We start from the raw sequence: 23,347 nt of genomic DNA, 5'->3' as shown, positions 1-23,347 counted from the left end.
ACATTATCAGGATTAGGATTCAAAGGAACAACTGTTTCAGCCTCATGCACAATCTCCAAATTACCCTCTAATTGATTTTCTGGCGGGGCCCTCTCAACAACAACTTCCACACCCTCCAACTGATTTGTTATTGGGTCCACCATAGTCAACGGATTCTCCTTAATTCCCTCAATCATTGATTCCTCAATAATTGGTCCCTCGATGTGTGCAATTGGAGTAATCACGCCGTCATTGGAACCTGGTGAATTACTCGCTTCTAGAGAATGATTAATGTCTTCATGATCACCGGCCTGACCCTCAACATTCTCCGGCCAGATCCCATCGTCGTCCCCGTCAGATCCCTCCATCTCCGACGACATCATCATCCCTGCATTCAACGACCACCCAGATCTAACTTCATCTTCGTCCCCCGAATCCTCCATGTCGCAGCAAGTTGGGCACCTTACTGTGCCTGCTTCTTCAAATATTCTTAGAGTAAAATACACTCACCCCCCTCAAGATTTGCAAGAATGACACTCCACCCCATTCTTTTTAAAAATCTACACTCCACCCCATTTTTTATAAAGGCAAATTTTAGTGACGAAAACAAATTCCTCACTACTAAAAACTAATTACTAATTAGTAAAAATTTAAATAAATTTAATGCATATACACTATCATACATTAATTTATGAAAATAATTTTACTGAATTAAATTTAAAAAAACCATTCACTCTGTCTGTTAAGTCCACGTCTCATCTATCTCCAAATCATATTTCTCACCACAAACGGCCACCACCAAGCCTTTACTCCCTTTAACACGGCTCCACCGTCCCACAATGTGAAACCCCATGGCACCTCCATGCCTCAAAGTTTTGTTGCGACCTGAACCCCAGAACGTGAATCGCACATCCCTAAAGCCACTTGTTCAACTACTTCTTGTGAATTTCACCCTTTGAAGTTGTGAGCGAACGCTCTATTGGTCTTAGATATTGTTGGATTTTGTTAAAAACGATGCTCCACCGCCTCGTTGGGCTCTAATAACCTCAGATCCACTTCATATTTTCATAATTTTGTTTCTCTATTTTCTTCACCCATTTGTGTTGCTTTTTTGGCCTACAACCCAATTTTGAAAATTGGAGGTATAAAGAGATTATTTTGATTAAAATTGAATTATTACCAAATATGAAAACACAAGCATGTTTCACTATGTTCGAGATATGGTTTGTAAATCGGGCAGGTGTGCTATTGCATAATTTGCATTATGAATTTACGGAGGAAAAACGCGATTGAGAGAATGAGGAGGATTGTGATGTTTTCATTTTTAAATTTATTGGATTATATTGATTTTTTTTTTGAAATTATTGATTAACAATTTAAATAATAACTAATTATTAATGAAAAATATTTTTCGTCACTAAATTTTCCTTTATATAAAATGGGGTGGGATGTAGATTTTAGATAAGAATGGGGTGGAGTGTAATTCTAACAAACCTTAAGGGGGGTGAGTGTACTTCATATTCTTATGGTATATGTTGTGCCATTGATCATAATCTTCCTTGCCCATGATATAAAATCCAAGGCAGTTGTTTTGATCTGGACACCTGCAAATTCCAATACAGCAAACAATTTAGTCTCCTCATCTATCTTGATTAGATCCCCCACTGGTACCAGAATATTTCTCAGGCATTCCTCCGTCCACAGATGTAATGGTATACCTGTACAGCGAACCCATGTCATGCGATTCGTCATAGCAATATCTATCGACCCAGGGCGAATATTACTCATATACTCTTCAATCCATCCATTCGCTCCCGATAAAGCCTCCTTCAAGTTCAGATCCTCCGGGCCCGAGATCAGCACTTTATCATCCCCCATGTAATGAATACGGACCGTGTTATGGCCTTCCAGCATGAATGCATCATGCAGTAGAGGAAGCATTTCAAGATTTTTGACCGTCCCCACCATGCTCCTGCTAATCCAGTCCTCCACCGGTGGTATCTCTGAGCCACACCACACTTCTGTGCTTGCCATCTTTTGATTTTCTACCTTCCCCCCCTGATCAGTGACCTTCGCCTTCAGCCCCATCGTGACCGCTTGTGCATAGGAGTGATAGTGAGTTTTCCTTATGCTCGAGACCTTTCTTGCTCCTGCCCCTTTGTGACCTTCGGTTTTCCCTCCTACCTTTCTATGGAGTGTATCTGCCAGCACCTTGTTTACTCTAGCAAACCTTGCCAGATTCACTTGGACCTTTTCTATCCAATCACAATCTGATTTAGTCTCCTTTCCAGATCCTTAACGTCTTTCACGTCTCTGAAGCGTACAAAACCGAACCTCATGCCCTTCTTGGACCTCCGTGCTGGTATAAAGACTTCCCACACCTTTTCATATCTCTGAAAGACTTTCCACATTGCTTCTTCTCCAAAGCTATCCGGGAAATTGGAGAAGAAGAATGTTGAAATGTCCCCTCTCTTTCTGTTTCTCACCATCGTCCATCCTTCTTCTCTTAAATCTTGTTGATTGTTCTGGTTTCTCCTCCTCCACTCCCAACTCCCACTCCCTCTCACTCCATCTTTCTCTCTCATTTATACTTTTAATGACAACAAGATAAATTGTCTAAAGCCTCTTTCATAGTTGTGTAAAATGCACATCACTTTTAGCCACCAACCTTCTTCCTCTCTCCTATTTCTTTCTTTTAGCCTAAAAGGACACTCATATTTTATATTTCCAATGTTTTTATGTGTAAATTCCAACAAATCTTTATATAACTTTTACTTTCCACTCATCTCACACCCTAAAGTTTTAAATTCCTTTCTGAACAGACTTCCATAATTACACCTAGTGATTACAACAACAATCGTTTTTGTTTCTCACATTTTAAGCTCAACCACAAAGATCATCACGATATGCAAATATGTGTATCAATAAAAAGGTGTCAATTAGCTCCCTAAATACTGTAGACACTACACCCAGAGTATTGAAACAGAAAAATCATCTCATTAGTTATAAAAATATTTTTGCAAGCCACACTTATACAAGGAGGTTCGAAATTGGAATAAGCATCTTCGTGGCCTCTGTGTTCATCAACACATCATTTGAAAGCATGTCTACTTCATTGGACCTAATAAAGTTCATATTGAACATCGTATGACATAGAGAAAAGGGATAGGCTTTTGTTTTCTACTATTCGAGTTATAGAAACAAGAACAAGTTGTAATTTATTGAGTTCTTGAACCCCGCAAACCATGTTTAATGCAAATTAACGTGTTGGGTTTAGAAGAAGAAATTCCACCTTACCGGGTTCTTGAATCCAACAATAATTATTGTGTACCGAGATTAGAACCCGAAAACAACTCCAACGTCTCGAGAAGTAGAACTCATAATTGTCTTACACATTTCTTCCTAAAATTACCAAAATTAAATGTCAAAATTCTAAATTACATACATGGAAATCAAGAACTAGGTAAAACGTAGATCTGCTCCACTAAACTCGGAAAGAGCTTCTTGGTCGAGGAGAGGGAGAAATGGTGAAAGTTATGGTGAGTGAAAATGGTGGAGAACGATGGTGAGAGATGGTGGAGAATGATGGTGATGAAAAATGGTGGAGAGTGAACATGAGGGAAATTGGTGGGGAGATGATGAGGGTGTTGAGAGAGAGTTATTGTGAAAATGAAGAGATGATGAGAGGGTGGGTGGGGGGGGGGGGGCGGGGTGTATGAGTGGTGATCGGGTGTGAGGCGAGGGGTAGTTTTGGACTTTACAAAATAAAGGGGGGAGAGGGTGATTTGGGTTGGGAGTGAGAATCATTGCCCTTAAATATTGAGTTTTGATTCACTAACACATCATTTTCTCTACCATCTCATTTTCACTATCTTTCTCTTATCTCTCACTTCTATTCCTATCACGTCGCCCATCATATCTCACTTTTTTCTATTTTTCCTTCTTAAATCTCATGGTGGAGGTGTGCTTTATTGATGAACAAAACTTTATTGTTAAATATTAGATTGATGATCAATGTGATCGGTTCAAAGCTTTCATTAAGGAAAATGTTATGATCTTCGCATTAAATCCACTCACACCTCAATGATAGAAATATGATACTAGGTACATTCATTCATTATTAACGGTCAATTTTGAAGAAAAAAGATTATTGCTATTTATCTATTTACTTATTATTTTAAGAGAGCATTAAATGATATTTTTTTCAAATAATACCCTCGTGCGAGTAATAAAAGAAGAAAGATAAAATACATTTCATAGGGTAAAATAAGAAAATAAATAAACTTTTTTTAAAGTTTACAACATCAACTGCACTCCTTTATATGTATGTTTCTTATCTGGACGTTAAATAAGAACGGAAGTAATATATAATATGATATGAGAAAAGAGAAATATAATTATAAAATGCGGGTAAATAAATATAGAATTGAAAGTTGGGGTGAATAAAACAAAGAAGTTCCTTTTTACATTATAAATTATATATAAAAAAACATTATAAGACAAGGAACTTTTCCTCAAGAAGTTCTTTTTTGTGTTAAATTGCACTTTACTCACTCAATTTAACTCGAGTGTGCTGAATATTAAAAGTCTTCTTAACTTAGAAGTTTAAATAACCACTTTTACTACCGCCACCGTCACATGTTTGAGTGGAGTTCATTTATCGTGAAAGAAAAATACAATTTCCAAATGATTTTGCATCAGATACTCTTTTAGAAGTCTACGCTCTATGATAACTTTTCTATCCAATTATTTTAAGAATTGTTTTAAATATCTTGGTTCGAGTCTTACACTAAAACAAAGATATTTTTTGGTATATCGGAAAGTTAAATTGCACCAGATAGGAATTGATCCCTGGACCTCCCCCCTACCCAACCCTATGTCTCCCAGCTCCTAACTACCAATTGAGCTATCCTACGGGAACAGATGAAGATATTTTTGAGTCAAATTAAATTACTTCCCATAAAAGATAAATTTATTAGAGCAAGAATGAGATAATAAAATAAGAATTAATTACTTAATCCCTTTATCAATACTTAAGATTAAGATTTTGTTTGGTAGATTTGACATGAAACATGATACATATGTTTTGTTGTATTTGTCATATTTTTAAGATGGAAAAAAATGATATAAGACTCATGAAATAATACATTTTAATTTCGCGGAAAAGAGTAGAATAGAAGAGAATATAACATATTACTCTCTTAAATATTTTACACTTTAAAAAATGTCCTTAATTTATATTTAAACTCTTTTGTATCTAAATAGTTTAAAATATTTTCTTAAAGTGAAAATCACTTATTATATCTATAGACAAACATAAATAATTTTCTACTTTTAAAAATGACACTTAAAATAAAATTAATTATTTTCTCAAAAGTGAAATCACTTTCTTTAAGCAATGACCAACAAACCAATCATTTTTCATTTAAAAGTGCATTAGAAAGAATTCATTTTTCGAAAAGCTACTATAACAAGTGCGTTTGCTTCAATTTATTTTTAGAAAAATCATTTTTTTCTTAAAATTGAAAGATGTATGTTCCAGCTTTTTAAAATTATATTTTTTTAGAAAATGAAAATATAATAGATAGAAAGAGTTCTTGAGAACACTCTCTCTCAAGTGAGGTAAAACAACAAAGGAAACAAACATAAAAAAATAGAATATTAAAATAAAAACATAACAATCTAAAAACAGGTGAATAAAACTGCCTAGAATCACAAAACAAACGAGTTCTGGACCAGGAAACATGATACACAAGGTAGCTAGTAAAAAAAGAGAGCATTAAAATTATTATTTTAAAAAATATAAAAATAAGTTATTTATATGCAATCGCAGATTAGATTTAAATTGCTCAGTCCTGTTATTGATCATCCTTCCCTTATACACCAAATGGTAATAAATTCACAAGTCATTAATGATCAAAGATAAACTAGAGTTCAAAAAAAAAAGATAAACTAGCAGCATGGCCAATACGACGAATTCAAAAATCAAAATAGATACAACATGTATATAAGCTGCTTCTTAGAAATAGTTAATGGTGGCAAGCAGGTTACAATTGACTCGAGTGAAGTTGACACTAGCAAGCAAATGCCAAACAACAATGCTGGTTGATCGTTGCTTGTAGTGTGCTTATGCATAATAGTTCAAGCTTGCTTTCTTCTTTGCTTGGACTTGAATGATACCCTCATTGAAGTCCTCATGGTTCACCTGTCATTGGACAAAAAACATATTTACTGATTATTTCCACATTAGCAAAGACATTTCATATCATAAATTCTAGCTAGATCCAAAAAGTCATGGCATTAAGCAAGCCAACAGAAAACAAAAGAAAGAAATATCCAAACAGAAATGACAACCCAGTAAACTTGTGCAATATTAGTGAATAGGTCTTGGAAATTAGTTCAGGATTAGAATCTCATTGACCTTATGTGTGTTGAGGTAGACTGTATTGGGATAAAACATATCTACAAAGAGTCGAATAATTTGGCTGATTATTTAGCCAAATCGGGGTGCAATCGGGTAAGCCCTGTTTGGGCTATGATGTGAGTTGGTCTTTTACTTTTTTGGGTGGCTGATCATATTACCCTCCTTTCTTGCTACTCCTTCTTTTATGTTTTTTGTGATTACTGGTTGGTGTTTTTATGCCTGCTAGTGCTGGTCCTGTGTTCTCTCTTGCTTGAGTGTCTTGATCTGCATCTCTTTATCGAAGGGTGTTGGTTTGTGTTTTTTACGGGTTTGGATAGAAACTCTTTGCAGCACGGTTTTGGCTTGGTACTTTTGTGGATGTTTGGTCTATGCTATTCATCTCCTCTAGAGAACTTTTGCAGATGCTTGCTTCATGCTTGGAAAGCCTCCTCGCCTGGGCTGGAATTTTCCTGTCGAGCTTTCCTTTATTTTCTTCTCATGTTGCTTCTGTTTAAGTTTTTTGTTTTTGTTATTGTGTCAATGCTCTCCTTGTTGAAGCTTTAGTGTGTTTGTTAATTATCTTTTGTAATGTTTGTATATTGTACCGCTCATGAGAGTTTTGCTCTCATGTTATCTTTAATTTATATTTTATTTGTCGAAAATAAATTAAAGAATTTAAGTTCTCAGTGTAACAAAAAAAGAATTTCCGACGAATAGGTTATGTTGTTTTCAAAATAATTCCATCTTTAATTTTTTTTCACATATATATATATATATACACACATTTTTGGATCACTAATTTTTATTTTGTCATAATTATTATTTAACTTCGATATTAAGGTGACAAAAAATTGTGGAATAAAATTATCAAAAAAAAATTGTGGAATAAATTTATTTTAAATTAATATTTAAATGCAATCATGTTAATACAATTGTAAAAATTATTCGTTTTAAGGCAAGGTATTATCTTGGTTTTCGATGTAAAGAAAAATCTACATTGCAAAAGTTTTCTCTTAGGTAGCCTAGCTACTTAATAAAAATAAACTACATAACCGCCATTGGTCAAGAGAGAAAAATTATACAATCGAGAAAAAAAGTGATAAATTTTTCACTTATTAACCATATACAATGTCCATCTTAAACTACAACTTTCAATAATCTTGTTGTTAGTTTCAAACTACAGCTCATTGGTGAAATCCCTACAATCTTCTCCAGATGCTGTGAGCCTTTATACTGCTACATCAACACCTTTTATATACCCTTCTGTCCATTTAGGATTTGACAATGCAAAAGTTCTCATTCATGGTACAAATCTTCGCAAGTCCTAAATCTGCGATCTTAGGAGTGAGATCCTCATCCAAAAGTATATTATGAGGCTTAATATCCTAATGGATAATGTTGGTCGTGCAACCCTTATGCAAGTAGTCTATCCCTTTGGCTATGTCAACTGTGATCTTGTGTAAAGGAACTTGTCGAGAGAACCGTTCAGCGTGAACTCATATTTAAGAGCTTTGAAGGAGTCATCCAACAATACCCCACAAGACGAAAAATATTAATATGTCTTGTTTGAGTGGTTTCTCCAATCCTTAATGTTTCGACCTATTTGAGTAAAGGAACTTGTCGACAGAACCGTTTAGCATGACCTCATAAAAAAGAGCCTTGAAGGAGTCATCCCACAATTTAGTGGCGAAATTCCTACAATCTCCTCCAGATGCTTTGAGCATTTTTTTATTGCTCGTCAACACCTTTGATATTCCTGCTTTGAGACTTTTGACGATTTCACGGTGGCACGATGGAAAAGGAAGATGAAATAGGGGAAGATTCATGGATCTGCTTGAGGCAAAAACCTGGTTTGGCTATCGATGGGTTGTTTTTTGGATGTGGTGTTTGCGTCTGGATGGTTTCTCTCCATCATCTCCTTTCTATCTGTTTGTGGCCAACAACTCTAGACAACATCACCTTTTAAAGCACGATTGTGCACAACTAATTGTTGCATTTTCTATAAATAGCATATCAAATTGTGTGGCAAGCCCACTTTTTGTGCACACCAGTTGATTTTGTTGTGATGGTTGGGTTTTGTGCTATTTTTAGTGGCTCTGGTTTGTTGAAAGGCTAGTGGCTAGAGTTGGAGAAACTAAGGGGTAAAGAAATACATAGATCCTACGAAAATGATCCATACCTCATTTGTTGAAAAACTGTAACTTAAAGAAAATATGTTGGACGAAGTCTTTCTCAGACCAAACCCCTACCAGTCCAGTCTTAATACTCTGACATATGTCCATCTTGAAGAACGAAATTAGGCCCTTAAGGGGAGCATATCTAGTGAGAGAGGTAAGAGAACCAAGTTATAACCATCAGATTAAAATTAGTGGCTGGGTTTTAAGGAAAAGTTTGTTTCCCATATAATTTTAAGAGAAAATTGGACACATGTGTGCAATAGGGATAGAGGCTCCAAGGATGTGTGATGCATGTCATGTTTAATACCTTTAAAAATTTTAGATAATAATAGATAAAAATTAATCCTCTCCCTCTCACTTAAATAATACTCTTTTTACTATATGCTTAATTGCAACTTTAGTCCCTGATGTTTTAAAAAATCATGATTTTAGTCCCTCACCTAATTTAATTACAAGAATAGTCCCTCACGTTCCCTCCCGTTTGCAACGTTAGTCCTTCCGTCTAATTATTAACGGAGAAGGCTTATGTGGCAACGCACATCCCTCTCACGTTGCCAAGAAAAATGGTTGAACTGCACTTTTGGTCCCCTACTTATACGCATTGTGTAGTTTTGGTCCTTAGAGTTCAAAAGTAACATTAACATTAATAAAAAACAAAAAAATGATGACTTTTCATCTTCTTTAAAAATTGCATTCAAATTAAAATTTATTTTACTATCCCTGATTATGATTTTATAAAATATTTATTTAAATTCTTAATAAGTAATGTTTTGATAACAATCATAATTGTTTCGCTTTCTATCCTATATAATTTAAATTGAAATTATTTATTTATAATCCCCGATGTTTGTTATCGATATCTTTTGTATTAGTTTGAATGTATTGATTAAAGATATTTTTATTATTCTATAAAATATAAACAAATCAGCACACATATTTTTAATTATTTAAAATTAAAATTAACTTTACTATTCCTGATTATGATTATATAAATATGTAATTAAATTCATTTTCAGGTATTTCTTTTGTTTTTTATTAATTTGAATGTAACTTTTGAACTTTAAGGACCAAAACTGCATAATGTGTATAAGTAGGGGACTAAAAGTGCAGTTAAACCATTTTTCTTGGTCACATGAGAGGCATGTGCGTTGCCACATAAGCCATCTCCGTTAATAATTAGACGGAATGACTAACGTTGCAAACAGGAGGGAACGTGAGGGACTAATCTTGTAATTAAATTAGGTGAGGGACTAAAATCGTGGTTTATGTAAACGTTAAGGAAAGTTGCAATTAAGCCTTTACTATATATGCCCGAGACCCTGTAAAACATTACAACACTAATCTAAATAAAAAATATAAATGAAGAACAAATTAAACTCCCTTGAAAAAGAATACAAATTAGGTGAACTTCACCAAAAAAAGATAAACTACATTTGGATTTGGATCTTTTTATGTAACATGATATTGTCACATAAAAATTGTGTCTATTAAATTATACCTATATATAGAATCCTAATTACTAAGGGTCTGTTTGGTACGCTGCATAGTATAATGTCAGATAGTATAATGCCTGATTGTATTAGGCCTGATAGGATAGGGCCAGATAAAATTTTAATACTATACAGCGTTTGGTCATACACTGTATAATTTGGTGGCGACTCTGGTGGCAAGGTAGTGGTGGTATTGAAACGTGATGATGATGGCAATGGTGGTGGATGGTGGTGGCAACGACGGTGGTGGCAACGACGGTGGTGGTAATAGTGGCGGTAGTGGCGATGGTGGTGGTGGTGGAGGGTGGTGACAGTGGAGGGTGGTATGGGTGGCGGCAGTGGTATTGTGGTGGTGGAGGGTGGGGGCGGCGGCAATGGTGGTATAAAGGTATCAATGATGGTGGTAGTGGTGGAGCATGGTGGTTGTGGCGCCGATAGTGGTGGTGGTGATGGCGACACTGGCGGCAGGGGTGGCGGTACTGGTGGCGGTGGTGGTAGAGGGTGGTGGTGGCGGCAGTGGTAGTGGTAGTAGTGGCGATAACTAGAGCGTGGTAGTGGTGGCGGCGAGAGTGGTGGTGGTGGCGGCAGTGGTGGTTCCGGTAGTGTAAAGGCAGTGGTGGTGAAGGGTGGTTGTGGGGGTGGCGGTGGAGAGTGGTGGTGGCGACAATGGTGGTGGTGGTAGTGGCGGCGACGGTGGTTGCAGTGTTGGTGGAGGCGGTGGGTGTGGAGGGTGGTTGTGGTGGCGGGGACGGTGGTGGTGGTGGCGGCGACAGTGGTGGCGGTAGTGATGCTGGTGGGGGTGGTACTGGTTGCAGGGGTGGTGGCGGTTTGAGAGCTCTGGAGAGAAGAACCACCCTGGGCCGCCGCCAGGGGGTGGTGTGGAAGAGTCTTCGAGTGGACCTGCCAGACGGAAGCTGTCCTTCCGTGACAAGCTGATGGGCAGGGGGGGAGGGGGAAGCCCCACCGCCGCGGAGAGCATCAAATCTTCGAGAAGAGGGGAAGATGACGGTAAGCTACGCCAATGGCAATGATCACTTGCCGGAAGTGATGGTAACAGAAGACGTCTTGAAGGAACTATGTGCCCCATGGGAGGAAGCCTTAGTGGTCACACTCTTGGGAAAGAAGCTTGGATACAGGACCATGAAGTCCAAACTAGCAAGTTTGTGGCGGCTGTCAGGCGACTTTGAGCTACGGGATGTAGACAATGGTTTCTATATGGTGAAGTTTGATAACCAGGAAGATAGGGCAAAGGAGATGGACGGGGGCCCCTGGATGGTGTTTGATCATTATCTTGCTGTCTCCACTTGGTCCCTAGAATTCATCTCGCCAGAAGAAAATTAAAGGTCACAAAAACCCTAGCATGGATTCGGTTTCCTGGGCTAAATATGGTGTTCTATGACGATAGTTTTTGTTGGGGCTTGCGTCGGTGATTGGAAAAGCTGTGAGGGTGGATACAAACACTCTGAATGCTGATAGAGGGCATTTTTCCCGTGTATGTGTGGAACTAGACCTGACTAAGCCTGTCATCGAAAAAGTTAGAGTGTAGGGTTTCTGGCACAGAGTGGAGTATGATGGGTTACACATTATTTTATCCAATTGTGGATGCTATGGTCATATGGGAAGGCAATGTGTGCTAACGGTGCAACTCCTGGAGAAAGTCATCAACTCGACACCTGGGAAGAAGTAGGCTTTGGTCGCTGGCAATGATGCAGCACCGGTGATAATTACTCAGTTGGAAACAGTTACGAAAATCACGGTGACGAATAATGCAGTTAAGGTCACCAGTGAAATTGGTGAGCCAATTAATGCTCAAACTGACAAAACAGAATCTACGGCACGTGGGGCAGGTACGGAGTCCACACAAATCCAGAAGGTGATTGAGGTCTTTGGGGAGTGGATGAAAGTTTCAAGGAGGAAGCCAAAAGCTTCCCTGTAACACCCCGATTTCGGTGGCGTCACTTTAGTAACCAAAAATCAAATAAAGCGGAAAAGCAGATATTTTTTTTTCTTTCGTTTTGCTTAAATAAAAAGACTTGTCGAATTAAAGACTCAACCCAATCGCGATTAACTATGACTAACATACAATATAAGTACAGCCCTCGCTGCAACTAAAAACATCGTCACGAGTGTCCTCAAGTGACGGAAAGTAACTGAAAGTGGTGCATGCAGCCAAATAAGTGCGACGCATAGTTAAAGTCATAACCTTTATAAATACAGTCCTCCTGAAAGTAAGTCAGCCCAGAACGGCCTCCAAAAGACCTCCTACGTCCGACAAACTCCCGGTGATCCTCATGGAAGAGAACCACACAACAAGCTAAATAGTCAGGGACCTACCCTGCCCCAAAATAAGAAATGACAATCAGAGCTTTGACAACGACACCCGATATACTACACCCCTAAGATCGACCCTCATCCGATCCTGCATGAAGTCCGGTTCCACGTCGAAGGCTCAGTAGTAGTCATTTCGCTCCGGGTCCTCCCCGAACGACGAACCATCATGAATCAGCTATTGATTGTCTGGCAGCAGGCCGACCGCCCAAACACAAACATGAACACAAAGCCAATGCGTGAGGGTCAACTCACAGTATATGATAAATAATACAAGCAACATGTGAAGAATAAGGGGGTATATATATATGTTGTATATATACATATAAGTTCTGCATTGCCTACCCTAAGGTATATACATGGCATGTTATCGAATCTCTAGTAACAACACAATATTCAATATCTCAACATTTCAACAAATAACATAACGATGTTCACCAATATCAAATCATCAAAATCTCAACATATGAAGTTAGGTGATAAGGTTAGTCAAACAATGTATCGTCCTCCCAACGCACAAGTGTCTAACTAAACAAATGTTCCATGTCGTTTGCCCTAGGGTAAACGACGATGAAATCTCACGCTTCCATGAAGTCTCACGCTTCAATGGAGTCTTACGCTTTCACGAAGTCTCACACTTCAATGAAATCTCACACATTCACGAAGTCTCATGCTTCAGTGAATCTTCACGCATTCAAGAAGTCTCACGCTTCAGTGAAGCTTCCCGGCTCATCCTTTGGATGGCTAAATAAACTGCTCAAAGAGCGAAGGAGTACCAATGTACTTGGAAACTTATAGTTCCCCGGCTTATCCTTTAGATAGCCAAACAACAAACTGCTCATCGAGCGAAAAGTACCAACGTACTTAGAAACTTATTAGTTTCCCCAAAACTTGGATTCGGCGACACTTCTCATTTTCCAAAACGTTATCCAAGCCCTAAGCTTTCATCTGACATTGTTATCATTATTTAAAGGGTTCAGAGGTTGTTTAGTGTATTATGAATTTTCCTTGTAAAATAGTTTCCATTTAGGTTTATCTCTAATCTTATAAGTTTAAAAGATCCCATCATCCCAAGTAACTCCCAGAGAAGGTCTCGATCCACTAAAATAATAAGGGTCCGAACCTCGGTTCGTCCCATCAAACTTTTTCCCAAATTCTCATCTTGAGTATGACATAACTACCCGTTTCCCCACACTCTGACGTTCCACAAATATTCGTATAATTGCACACTATAATCAATATAATCCAGCAAATCATGTGCACAAGTATTCACATAGCCTATGATTATCCATTTAGTAAGTACAGCATATGAATCAATCAATGGCAAATCAAAGCGATAAATAAATCCCAATCACCAATGTCGGTCGAAGCCTCAGAAAACGGAGGCACACGTCTCAATTAGTTCACTCGGCCGAAGCCTCCAGAAAACATTTCCTAGTCAATCAACAATCAAGTGCATAAACAATAAATCAAGTCGAATTGGTCGACGCCTAAAACATTAGCTAGCAAGGTAAGTTGCCCTCACCTCTAGTTCCTCCAGAATCACAGTGTAAGTCACACTCACAAGCTTGCTCAGTCAAGTCCAAGGTTTCCAGAAACGAACCTTAGAGCAAACAAAGCAAAAATCAAACAAAATAAGTCGGTACAATCGAAACAATACTAACTAACGTTAGACAAAGCTCAAGGAGCTTCCCCAAATGGATCAGTTTTGACTCGATTCAAGTTTTGTAAAAAAACACTTTATTCGCTAAAACGTGCATAACTCGAGCTACAGAACTCGGAATGACACGAAACCAAAGCAACAATTTCGACAACGGAGAGAGCTACGCTATAACTCAGGTCATACAGACCCAAAAATTATTTTTGGACACGGTACCATACCAAATAAGTTTCGGCCACTATCAAAATAGGGTTTCCTGAACTTTTTCTTCGATCTAATTTAATTCCTAGGTATTCTTAGGCGATATCTAGGCCAGGAAAACTCTCAGAAAAATTATCGGGTCGAAAACTAACACAAGGGTATTTTGGTCAGTGTATTTAGCCCGAAAACTCAAAGTCGGAATTTTGAAAAATAAATTTTATGAGCGTGTTCCTAATGACATTTATAACAACTAATCCTACTAACGCTAAGCTCAGTCAGGAGTTTTTGATTCAAAAAGCGAAGCTTTTACCCAAAAATGGGTTTTTCCAGAAAATTGGATCTCTGCGACGATTCGGCGAGATTCAGCAGAAAACAACCGGATATTCATGCTCTTGGGCATGTAGGCAATAAGTTTAGACACAGAAATAAAGTTATTTGAACACTTTTACAAAAAGCTCAAAACTTTGAGCACGGAAAGACATAGAGAAAAACGACATAATTTACGATCAGAGGTAAGGAAAAGCATCAGTACCTCGAGGCCTACGCGTAGCAACGAACAGAGCGACGATCACACAAGAATCGGCGAAAATCAATTCTCCCCTCCTTCCTCCTCAAGCTCTCGGCCGTGTGTGTGTGTTGGTGGTGATGATATTTTTTTTTTGATTTTTCAAGCTATTTATAGAAAATAGAAAACGCGGGAAAATGAATATTTCGCGATTCCGATTTTTCATGCACATTCCTCTGTGAATTATAAGATAGAATCTGGCGACAAAATTTCAGAACTTGAAATAGATTTCTTGGAATTTAAGCAAACGATTCACTAACGGTGTTAATCGATTTAACCCGAAAAGTTACTTTTTGCAGTTGATGTCGGATGACAAAACTTCCTTCTGAAGAAAGATTGGAAACATAGAAAGAAATGGGTGTACTCGTGTGGAATCTTCATTTGAAGCTCCGAATAGAAAGAGTCTTCATCGACAGTTTACTTTAAGGTTCTTGAGCTATCAGGGATTCAGTTTCGGCAAACTTCCGAGAATTGGAATCGGACGTTCGTACATTCTAGGGTTTCGTGTCGAAACACTTATCATGGAAAGGAATAAGAGAAATTCTTATATTCCTCTGAAGATTTTTTTGAGTTAGTTCCTATAATGCTTTAGGAGTAAATTAATTGTTTACTAACATTCTTGCCCTAGGTGTAAGCGAATAAGACTCGCGCTATAACTTATATCGACTTTAATACTATTCTTAGTCTTTTCCTGAACTTTCTCCTTCATAAATTTATTCCATTCAGTAAACACTTGTTCAGGTTTCCTTCACGATACATCGAAACCTAACCGTGGATAGGAATTTAATTAATTAATTATATAACTGAAATTTTGGGTCTCACATTCTCCGCCCATCAGGGAGTCAATAAAGGAAAAACTGACAAGGAAATGATTGGTAATCATGGGGGTGGAAAACCCAAAGAAAAATGGCAGAATCATGAGGTGAAGATCCCCAAAAAAACTGAATTACCGAGGTTTGACCCAAAAGCAACCACAGGTTTCAATGCTGGCAGTAATGGGACATTGAATGTGACAAAGAAAAGATAGGCTATTGGGAGTGAGTGGGAGAAGTTAAGTAACCCGAAGGAGCAAAATGTGGGGCCTGTGGACAGGCAGCAGCCAATTAAAAAAGGTGTTCAAATGGAGGGGCCACCAATAATATTTGGGGCCTCTACCAACCTAGAGGAGGAGACTGATGACTACATGACAAGGTTTAAAAGCATTGTGAACCAGGATAACAACGGGGATGGCTCAAGCAAGACTAAAGAACCTTCCATGAATGCAGGTTAACCTCCCTGGTCCGTGCCCAGGGCTTGGGTTTGGGGCCCCCTATCCATTAATTTAGTTTAATGATTGGTTTCGAAGATTTTAGTTTTGTTTCCTGGAATGTACGTGGAGCACTGCTTGAAGATGGCAGACTCTATGTCAAGAACATGATCCATCATAAAAAGCCAGACATGGTTTTTATTGTGGAACCTTGTTGTCAGTTTGAGAGAGTTCGGCGATTCTGGACCTCCATGGGCTTCACTTCTCTTTGTTTGCAAGAAGCGGAGGGATTTAGTGGTGGTATCTGGATTCTGAAAAATGACAGATCAGCCATGTCTTAGCGCCTGATTAGCCAACACCGTCAGGCCATTACCTTAGAGCTGTGGAGGGACAATGCGTCCTGGGCTTGCAGCGCAGTATATGGGTCTCCATATCCTACGGGGAGAGAAGTCTTGTGGCAGCATCTCCTGGACCTGAGGAACAACATTATTCAACCTTGGCTTTTGGTGGGGGACTTTAATGAAATCTTGTACCCATTAGAGGTGAGAGGTGGGGAGTTTGTGATGGCAAGAGCAGACCAATTTGCATCGGTGCTAGATTCTTGTCGACTAGTTGACCTGGGAATGGTGGGTGGTCCATTTACCTGGTTAAAAAAAGGAAACATGCTCACCTTATCCAAAAGACTTTGATCGTGCCCTAGGCGATGTGGATTGGCGGTTAGCTTTTCCGGAAGCTTATGTGGAAAACCTGAGTAGAATTCATTCCGATCATTCCCCTCTTTTGGTTCATTGTGGATCGTGGCAGGAGAGGTGGTCCCACCGTCCTTTCCGCTTTGTGGCAGCGTGGGTGGAGCATCCTGGTTACGCGGCGGTTGTCACTAATGCTTGGAGGAACCAAGAGGAAAATATCAACAGAAAGTTAGATAGGGTTCGCGAGGAGTTCATAACGTTCAACAGTGATGCCGGGGATGATCTTCAAAAGTTAGTTAATGAAGCCTTTCTCACGGGTACAGTGAATGGAGAAATTTTGGAGACATTGGTGGTGCTTATTCCAAAGATTGGCAACCCTTCTACCGTTCGTGAGTTTCGCCCAATAAGCTTATGCAATGTCACTTACAAGCTTATCACGAAGGTCCTGGTGGGAAGGATTAGACCTTTCCTTAATAATATTATTGGGCCGATGCAAAATAGTTTCTTACCATGGCGTGGAACTATGGATAATGCTTTTGTAGCCCAGGAGGTTGTGCACTATATGAGTAAATCTAGCTCAAGGGTGGGGAGCCTGACCTTCAAAATTGACTTGGAAAAAGCACACGATAGTGTCTCTTGGAGTTTTTTCGAGGAGACCCTTGTGCTCTTTGGGTTTCCAGAGAAGATAGTGGAGTTGATCATGTGTTGTGTGAGCTCTTCTCAGATATGTATCCTTTGGAACGTAGATCGTCTTCCTACCTTTAAGCTTGGGCGTGGTTTGAGGAAAGGGGACTCAATTTCCCCCTATTTGTTTGTGCTAGTTATGGAGAGGCTTTCTATCCGGATCCATCAGTTGTTTGATAGTGGAGCTTGGAACCCGATTCAAGTTGCTCATGGGGGTCCCCCAATCTCGCATCTCTTCTTTGCGGATGTCGTTATGTTGTTTTGCAAAGCTAAGATAACCCAGGTTGAGTTGGTGGCGGATGTGTCGAGGAGCTTCTGTGAGAGCTCGGGATTGAAAATTAACATTGCAAAATCTAAGGCTATTACTTCTAAAGGGGTGCGACTTGAGGTTAGAGACCAGATTCAAAGCATTGCTCCAATTCCCTTTGTGAGAGACTTAGGCAAGTACCTAGGGATTCCTCTCAAGGGTAGGAGCCTGAAAAGCAATGATTTCAACTTTATTCTTGATAATATCCAAAAGCGCTTGTCAACCTGGAAAGCGAGTATGCTGAACATGGCGGGGAGGCTTTGTTTGGCACGGTCAGTTATGGCCTCAATACCAACCTATCTGATGTAGGTCTTCTGGATGCCAATGGGTCTCTTGGAGAGGCTGAATCAAACTATCAGGAGGTTCTTGTGGGCTGGTCGAGCTGGGAGTAAAGGGTGGAATTTGGTTAATTGAAAAACTGTTACAAAGGAGAAGAAATATGGGGGACTGGGGGTTCGGGACATGCGGTTAGTGAATACATCGCTCCTTGGTAAATCGGTTTGGAATATGATAGACTAGCCTGGAAAACTTTGGGTAAGGGTGATGTCTCAAAAGTACCTTGCGGGCACTTATATTCTGTAGGCACGGGCAACCACCTCAGCGTCCCCAGCGTGGAGAGGGATTTTGAAGGCTAGGGATTGCCTCTGTGATGGGTTTCGATTTCGGCTGGGGAATGGAAACTCCTCTCTTTGGTATGTGGATTGGAGTGGTGAGGGAAAGCTAGTTACGCGGGTTCCATTCGTGAACATTGCAGATACTAATGTGAAGCTTCGGAACCTGATTCGTGGAAGAACTTGTTGTCTGGACCAGCTTTATACTATGCTTCCAGATGATGCAAAGGAGAGCCTGCTCGGGATTGAGCCCAAATTGGTGGACACGCGTGAAGATGGTTGGGGGTAGGAAGCCAGTAACACGGGAAAATACACGGTGAATGAGGCCTTTAATTAGTTAAACTCTCAGGATAGGGGTGAGAGATCAACTTCTCGTAGCTGGAGATGGGTGTGGAGGTTGAGAGTTCCTGAGAAGGTCAGAGTGTTTGTTTGGATTATGCTGCAAGGTGGTCTCCAAACAAATGCAAACAGAAGTAGGTGTGGGATGGCGGTTTCTCCGGCGTGTTCTTGGTGTTCGTCGCTAGTGGAGGACACCATGAATTGTCTCAGGGACTGTCCCCATTCTAGGGAGATTTGGTCCCGGTTGGGAGCCATATCTTGGAGGAATTTTCGCCAAGATGATCTTTGGACTTGGGTTCATGGTCTCTCGTGTGGTTCGCAGGGTACAAAATTCTTGGGTGCTCTCTAGGGGGTTTGGAAGTGGAGGAATAATATGGTTTTTGGAACTTTGTCGTGGATGGTGGGGGAAGCTTGGAGGAAAACTTGTCACGAAATTGATGAGTTTCATCGGGTACTACAGGGGAACCTTAGTGGAAACTTGGATGATTGGATGATTTCGAGGTGGTTGCCTCCCCCTCAGGGGTGCGCCAAGCTTAACACAAATGGAAGCTTCAGGCCGGAGAACTAGTTTCTGGGAGCTAGTGGTGTGTGTCGGGATGCAAAGGGCCAGTGGATGTTTGGCTTCCAAAACTCAGAGCAGGGCAGGAGTGCGTTTGTGGCATAGGCTATGGCTCAGCGTGATGGTCTCGCGGTGGCTTGGGGCAAGGGGGTGCGTCGGCTGGATTGTGAGGTCGATAACTTAGATTTGGTCAAGGCGGTGAATGACGTAGATTTGGGAAGGTTTGTGCCTGAACTTTTTCAAAACCAAGGAATGCTCAGATGGCAGTGGAAGGTCTTAGTGCGTGGCATCCATAGGGACTGCAATAGAGTGGCAAACTTCTTGGTTAAAACTGCTGGTGGGGTTTCGGGGCTAATAGTCTTAGAAGCCCCCTACCTTGAGCTGTAGGTACTGCTACTCAGAGATGGTGTAGGGTAGGAGTCGTCTGGTTGTTTTGTTTGTTTAGTTTTCCGATGTATCGAAAATAAAAGCTACTTTAGAATGTGCTTGTTTCATCTTATTTTTATATAAAAAAGTAACTTTTTTTAATCTAAAATTCATTTTTTTTAATTTTAAGATGTTAGTTAAAGTTTTAAAAAAATCAAAATTTAAAAAAAAATCAAGAAAATCTATTATGATAAATGAGAAAGAAGATAAAAAAAGGGATTTTAATTTGTGTAGCCAACACAAATTTCTAGAACATAATCTTTTTTTAGAGACCCAAAAATAATTATTTTTTAATCTGAGACAAACTAGTTTATCAGAAAAATATATTATGATAGATGAGAGAGATATAAAAAATTATAATTAATTTAGTTAGAGTAGCTAAACACAAATCGGTTTATGTTTTTCTCAAAATCTCTAAAAATTAATTTCTTTTTTAGAGAGCCAAAAAATTGTATTTTTTTATCTGAAATAAACTCTAAATAACTTAGAGAAATAATCAAATTTCTATTTTTTTTTAAAACATACACAAGGTGCTTAAAATATATATAAGTAATTATTTTTTGAAATAAGTGATTATGTCATGAAATAAGCAATGATAAATAAGCTCTATATTTAATATTCAATTGAGTTCAATTTCTTATACTCAATTAAATATTAAACGTAAAAGGTTATAACATAATTAAAATTATGGTAATATTCTAATAATTTGGAGTCACCAAATACAACACGTGAAACATCATTAACCGAATGTCTCTCTTATTCTGTTCCATTCCGTTCTACCGAATGTTGGTAAGATCTTGAGTTTTTTTTTTTTTTCGTTTTGGTTACACGAAGATCTTGAGTTTACACAAATACATTATCACTATAGTATAAATGGATTTACCAGAATGTGAATATATGTGAATGTGACAAGGTGGATGAGGTATAATTTGAGGGCACGCAGTCACTCACCGCTTCTGTGTTTCTAGAAAGTAGAACTAGAAGAAACCCACTGAATGAATAATTAATTCGAAGAAAAGATCAAGTCCTTCTCGAATCTCGAACACAACTTCACGCGCCAACGTAGACTCAGTTCACTTGCTCCCATTCCACCCTTTCCCAATCAAACCCTGTTATTACGAGAAAGTGACATTTGACCACATGACCCACTCCACGTCAAATCAGAAAAACACTTCCTTCTCCATGTGGCACACTTCATTCCATGCTGACTAGAGATACAATGGCATAATTGCATATCTAAGTTGCTTAAAAATACTTTTGTGAATACAAAATATCAATCCATAAACAACTAATGCAAATTTTACTCTATATTAATAGTTAAAGCTTCTTATTTTTACATAAGCAATCTAGATATTTATATTTTGTTTTTTTTTCGACTTAACGAATTGAGATAAATAAATTATTAAGTACGAGAGAAGAAGTTGTTTAATCCAATTGCTAAAGGAATTGCACCTTAAATTAACCCCACTCCCACCTCAGCATGCTAATGGGAGAAAAGTTAACTAACATTGTTTAACTCTAAGAACTAGTATAATCAAGCACGACAATGGATGCTCTTAGCTAAAACAAAGAATAAACATCACATTTAAACTAACTTTTGACGTAGGTTAGGTCTAACTTGATTTCTAAGATAATATTAGAGTTCTATATTAGATTTTTTTATTGGGCCAATGGATGCTCTGGTTTTTCTATCAGAGTAGTGCAATTTCTCTCATATATTATATATTATAAATTTTGTGTGTATCGATTTTTTGAAAGTAGAAATTATATATATTGCAGGGTAGATAAAAGTACAAAGTCCATCTCCAGAAGAAAAAGGACTTGAAAACAAGACTAAAAATCAGAAGAACAACAATCGACCCCTCAAAAACCGATAATGAAAGAAAATAGATAAGCCCCAAAGGAACATCTAGATACTCAAGGCCCCAAACGAAAAACAAACGCAACTAATAAAACATTCTAAGACAAATGCAACCAACAAAATAGCCACAAAACCCAAAGAACCTCAAACCAAACAATCTAGAACAAGGAAAAGAGGCTGCAGCCCAAAAGAACCTATGTGGGAACGACCAGGATCAACAGCTAGCAAAAATGAATAAACCACCAGTATGGCGCTGCCTTGCGAGTACAAATCTGGGCCTCTATTTGGAGCACAAGAGTCTCATCTGTAAATCATAACTCATGCCTAGATAGTTTCCCATCAGAAGGTCACTCCTTGCCTTAGTCATAACACTAAAAGGTTCTGAAAATTATGTTGGTAAAACCATTAGTTGATTCTCTTCGTTTGCTTCCAACGAGTCCGAGTCCTCAGCTAACAAAGAGCCACTAGAAATAACACGCATTACCGATGATGTGGTTTATCAGTCATGTTACATGCAACCATTATCGTCGGTAATTTTTCCCGCCAAGGTTTCCCGTCAAATTCATAAGTTTCTGATGGTATAAGCCAAAAGTACTATATTTTTATTTTATTTGAAAAAAAAGGTGGTATCGAAAGGAAAAGTTGTTGTTGTTGATAGCGAGAATTAAACATCTTCATTGCTAATCTAGCGTTTTCTTGTAGCTTGGCAAGACATGAGAACATAGTATGAGGCTATCTTCATGAGGAAAGTGCTAATGAGAAAAAAGGGAGCATTAATGAGGGAGAGATAGAGAAAATCATTTCCTCACACAATTGCATCAATGGCCCCCTCTCTTCATGCCATTAGTCTGTGTGACTGTCGTGTTCAATCGCTTCTGCCGCCTGGCTTGCTAGCATGCTCCCCTAACGAGCATGGCTAACACGTTGCTCCCATGCCCCCTTGCAGCCCAACAAGCACATGAGTTGGTGACCGAAAGGCGTTGACTGTGTTAGCGCTATAAATGACGCTTAATGTCCCATGACCAATTGTGGGGTCCAACACATTAATTGGAACTACAACTTTCGATTGATTTAAGGAAATTCAGTTACAAGTGTCGCTCAAACTTGCATTGACATTCTAGAAAATCACACATCACCTCCAGGCGAGCAAAAGTAACTACTTCAACAAAATATTATGATTTTTTTTTTGTCTTTCATGCTTTTGAGAAATTGTAGTTGTTTATCCCAAATAATAATTCTCTTGAGATTCGAGCTTGTATCTCACAATTATAGAGGTCTAGCTTACTACTAATATACCAACACCTATTTGCAATTTTTAAATTTTAAATGTTGCTATATGCTCCAACAATTTCAGGCGAATCATCCTCCGATTCAACAAATTACTTCATCTTTAATTAACATTTTATAGAAACAAAACATAATTCAGAGGATATTTTGGTTGAAAAGTTAGGAGGATACACCATTTCACCTAAATTTTATTTAATTGCTAATTAAATAGTTATTTTTTATTAGTTTAGAAAAAAAAACAACATTAGAACAACACTAGTTTAAAATTAGCAAATTCTAGCACACCTTGTAAGACGTTGATCTCCACATGAGTAATCTAGATTCTTTCTCCTCGCACCGTGTCCGCAACGTGTGAGATAACCTTAACTTTCTTGTTTAATAAAAAACCTTAATTTTCACTAATGACCAACCAAGTGATTAAAGTGAATATTTTGTTTTCAATCTATTTATGGAAATAACTTTTTTCCATTTTCTTGTTTCATTTCCCAACGACCATTAAACTACGCGGTCCAATTTTCCCCAATAAAACCCCTCA

General features: G+C 38.5%; 1 protein-coding gene across 1 annotated transcript; it reads left to right on the top strand.

The window, feature by feature from the left end:
* The first annotated feature begins 15,923 nt into the window (after positions 1-15,923).
* On the top strand, positions 15,924-18,629 carry LOC130736532 (uncharacterized). Its single transcript, XM_057588354.1, has 5 exons — positions 15,924-16,068; positions 16,590-16,675; positions 16,854-17,964; positions 18,039-18,091; positions 18,312-18,629. Exons 1-5 carry the CDS (start codon positions 15,924-15,926, stop codon positions 18,627-18,629), a joined length of 1,713 nt encoding a protein of 570 aa, XP_057444337.1.
* Positions 18,630-23,347: the final 4,718 nt, after the last annotated feature.

Source organism: Lotus japonicus, chromosome 2 (assembly GCF_012489685.1).
Source record: "Lotus japonicus ecotype B-129 chromosome 2, LjGifu_v1.2".
In the NCBI taxonomy this organism is placed as follows: Eukaryota; Viridiplantae; Streptophyta; class Magnoliopsida; order Fabales; family Fabaceae; genus Lotus; species Lotus japonicus.
This window is presented reverse-complemented; position numbering and strand designations above follow the sequence as displayed.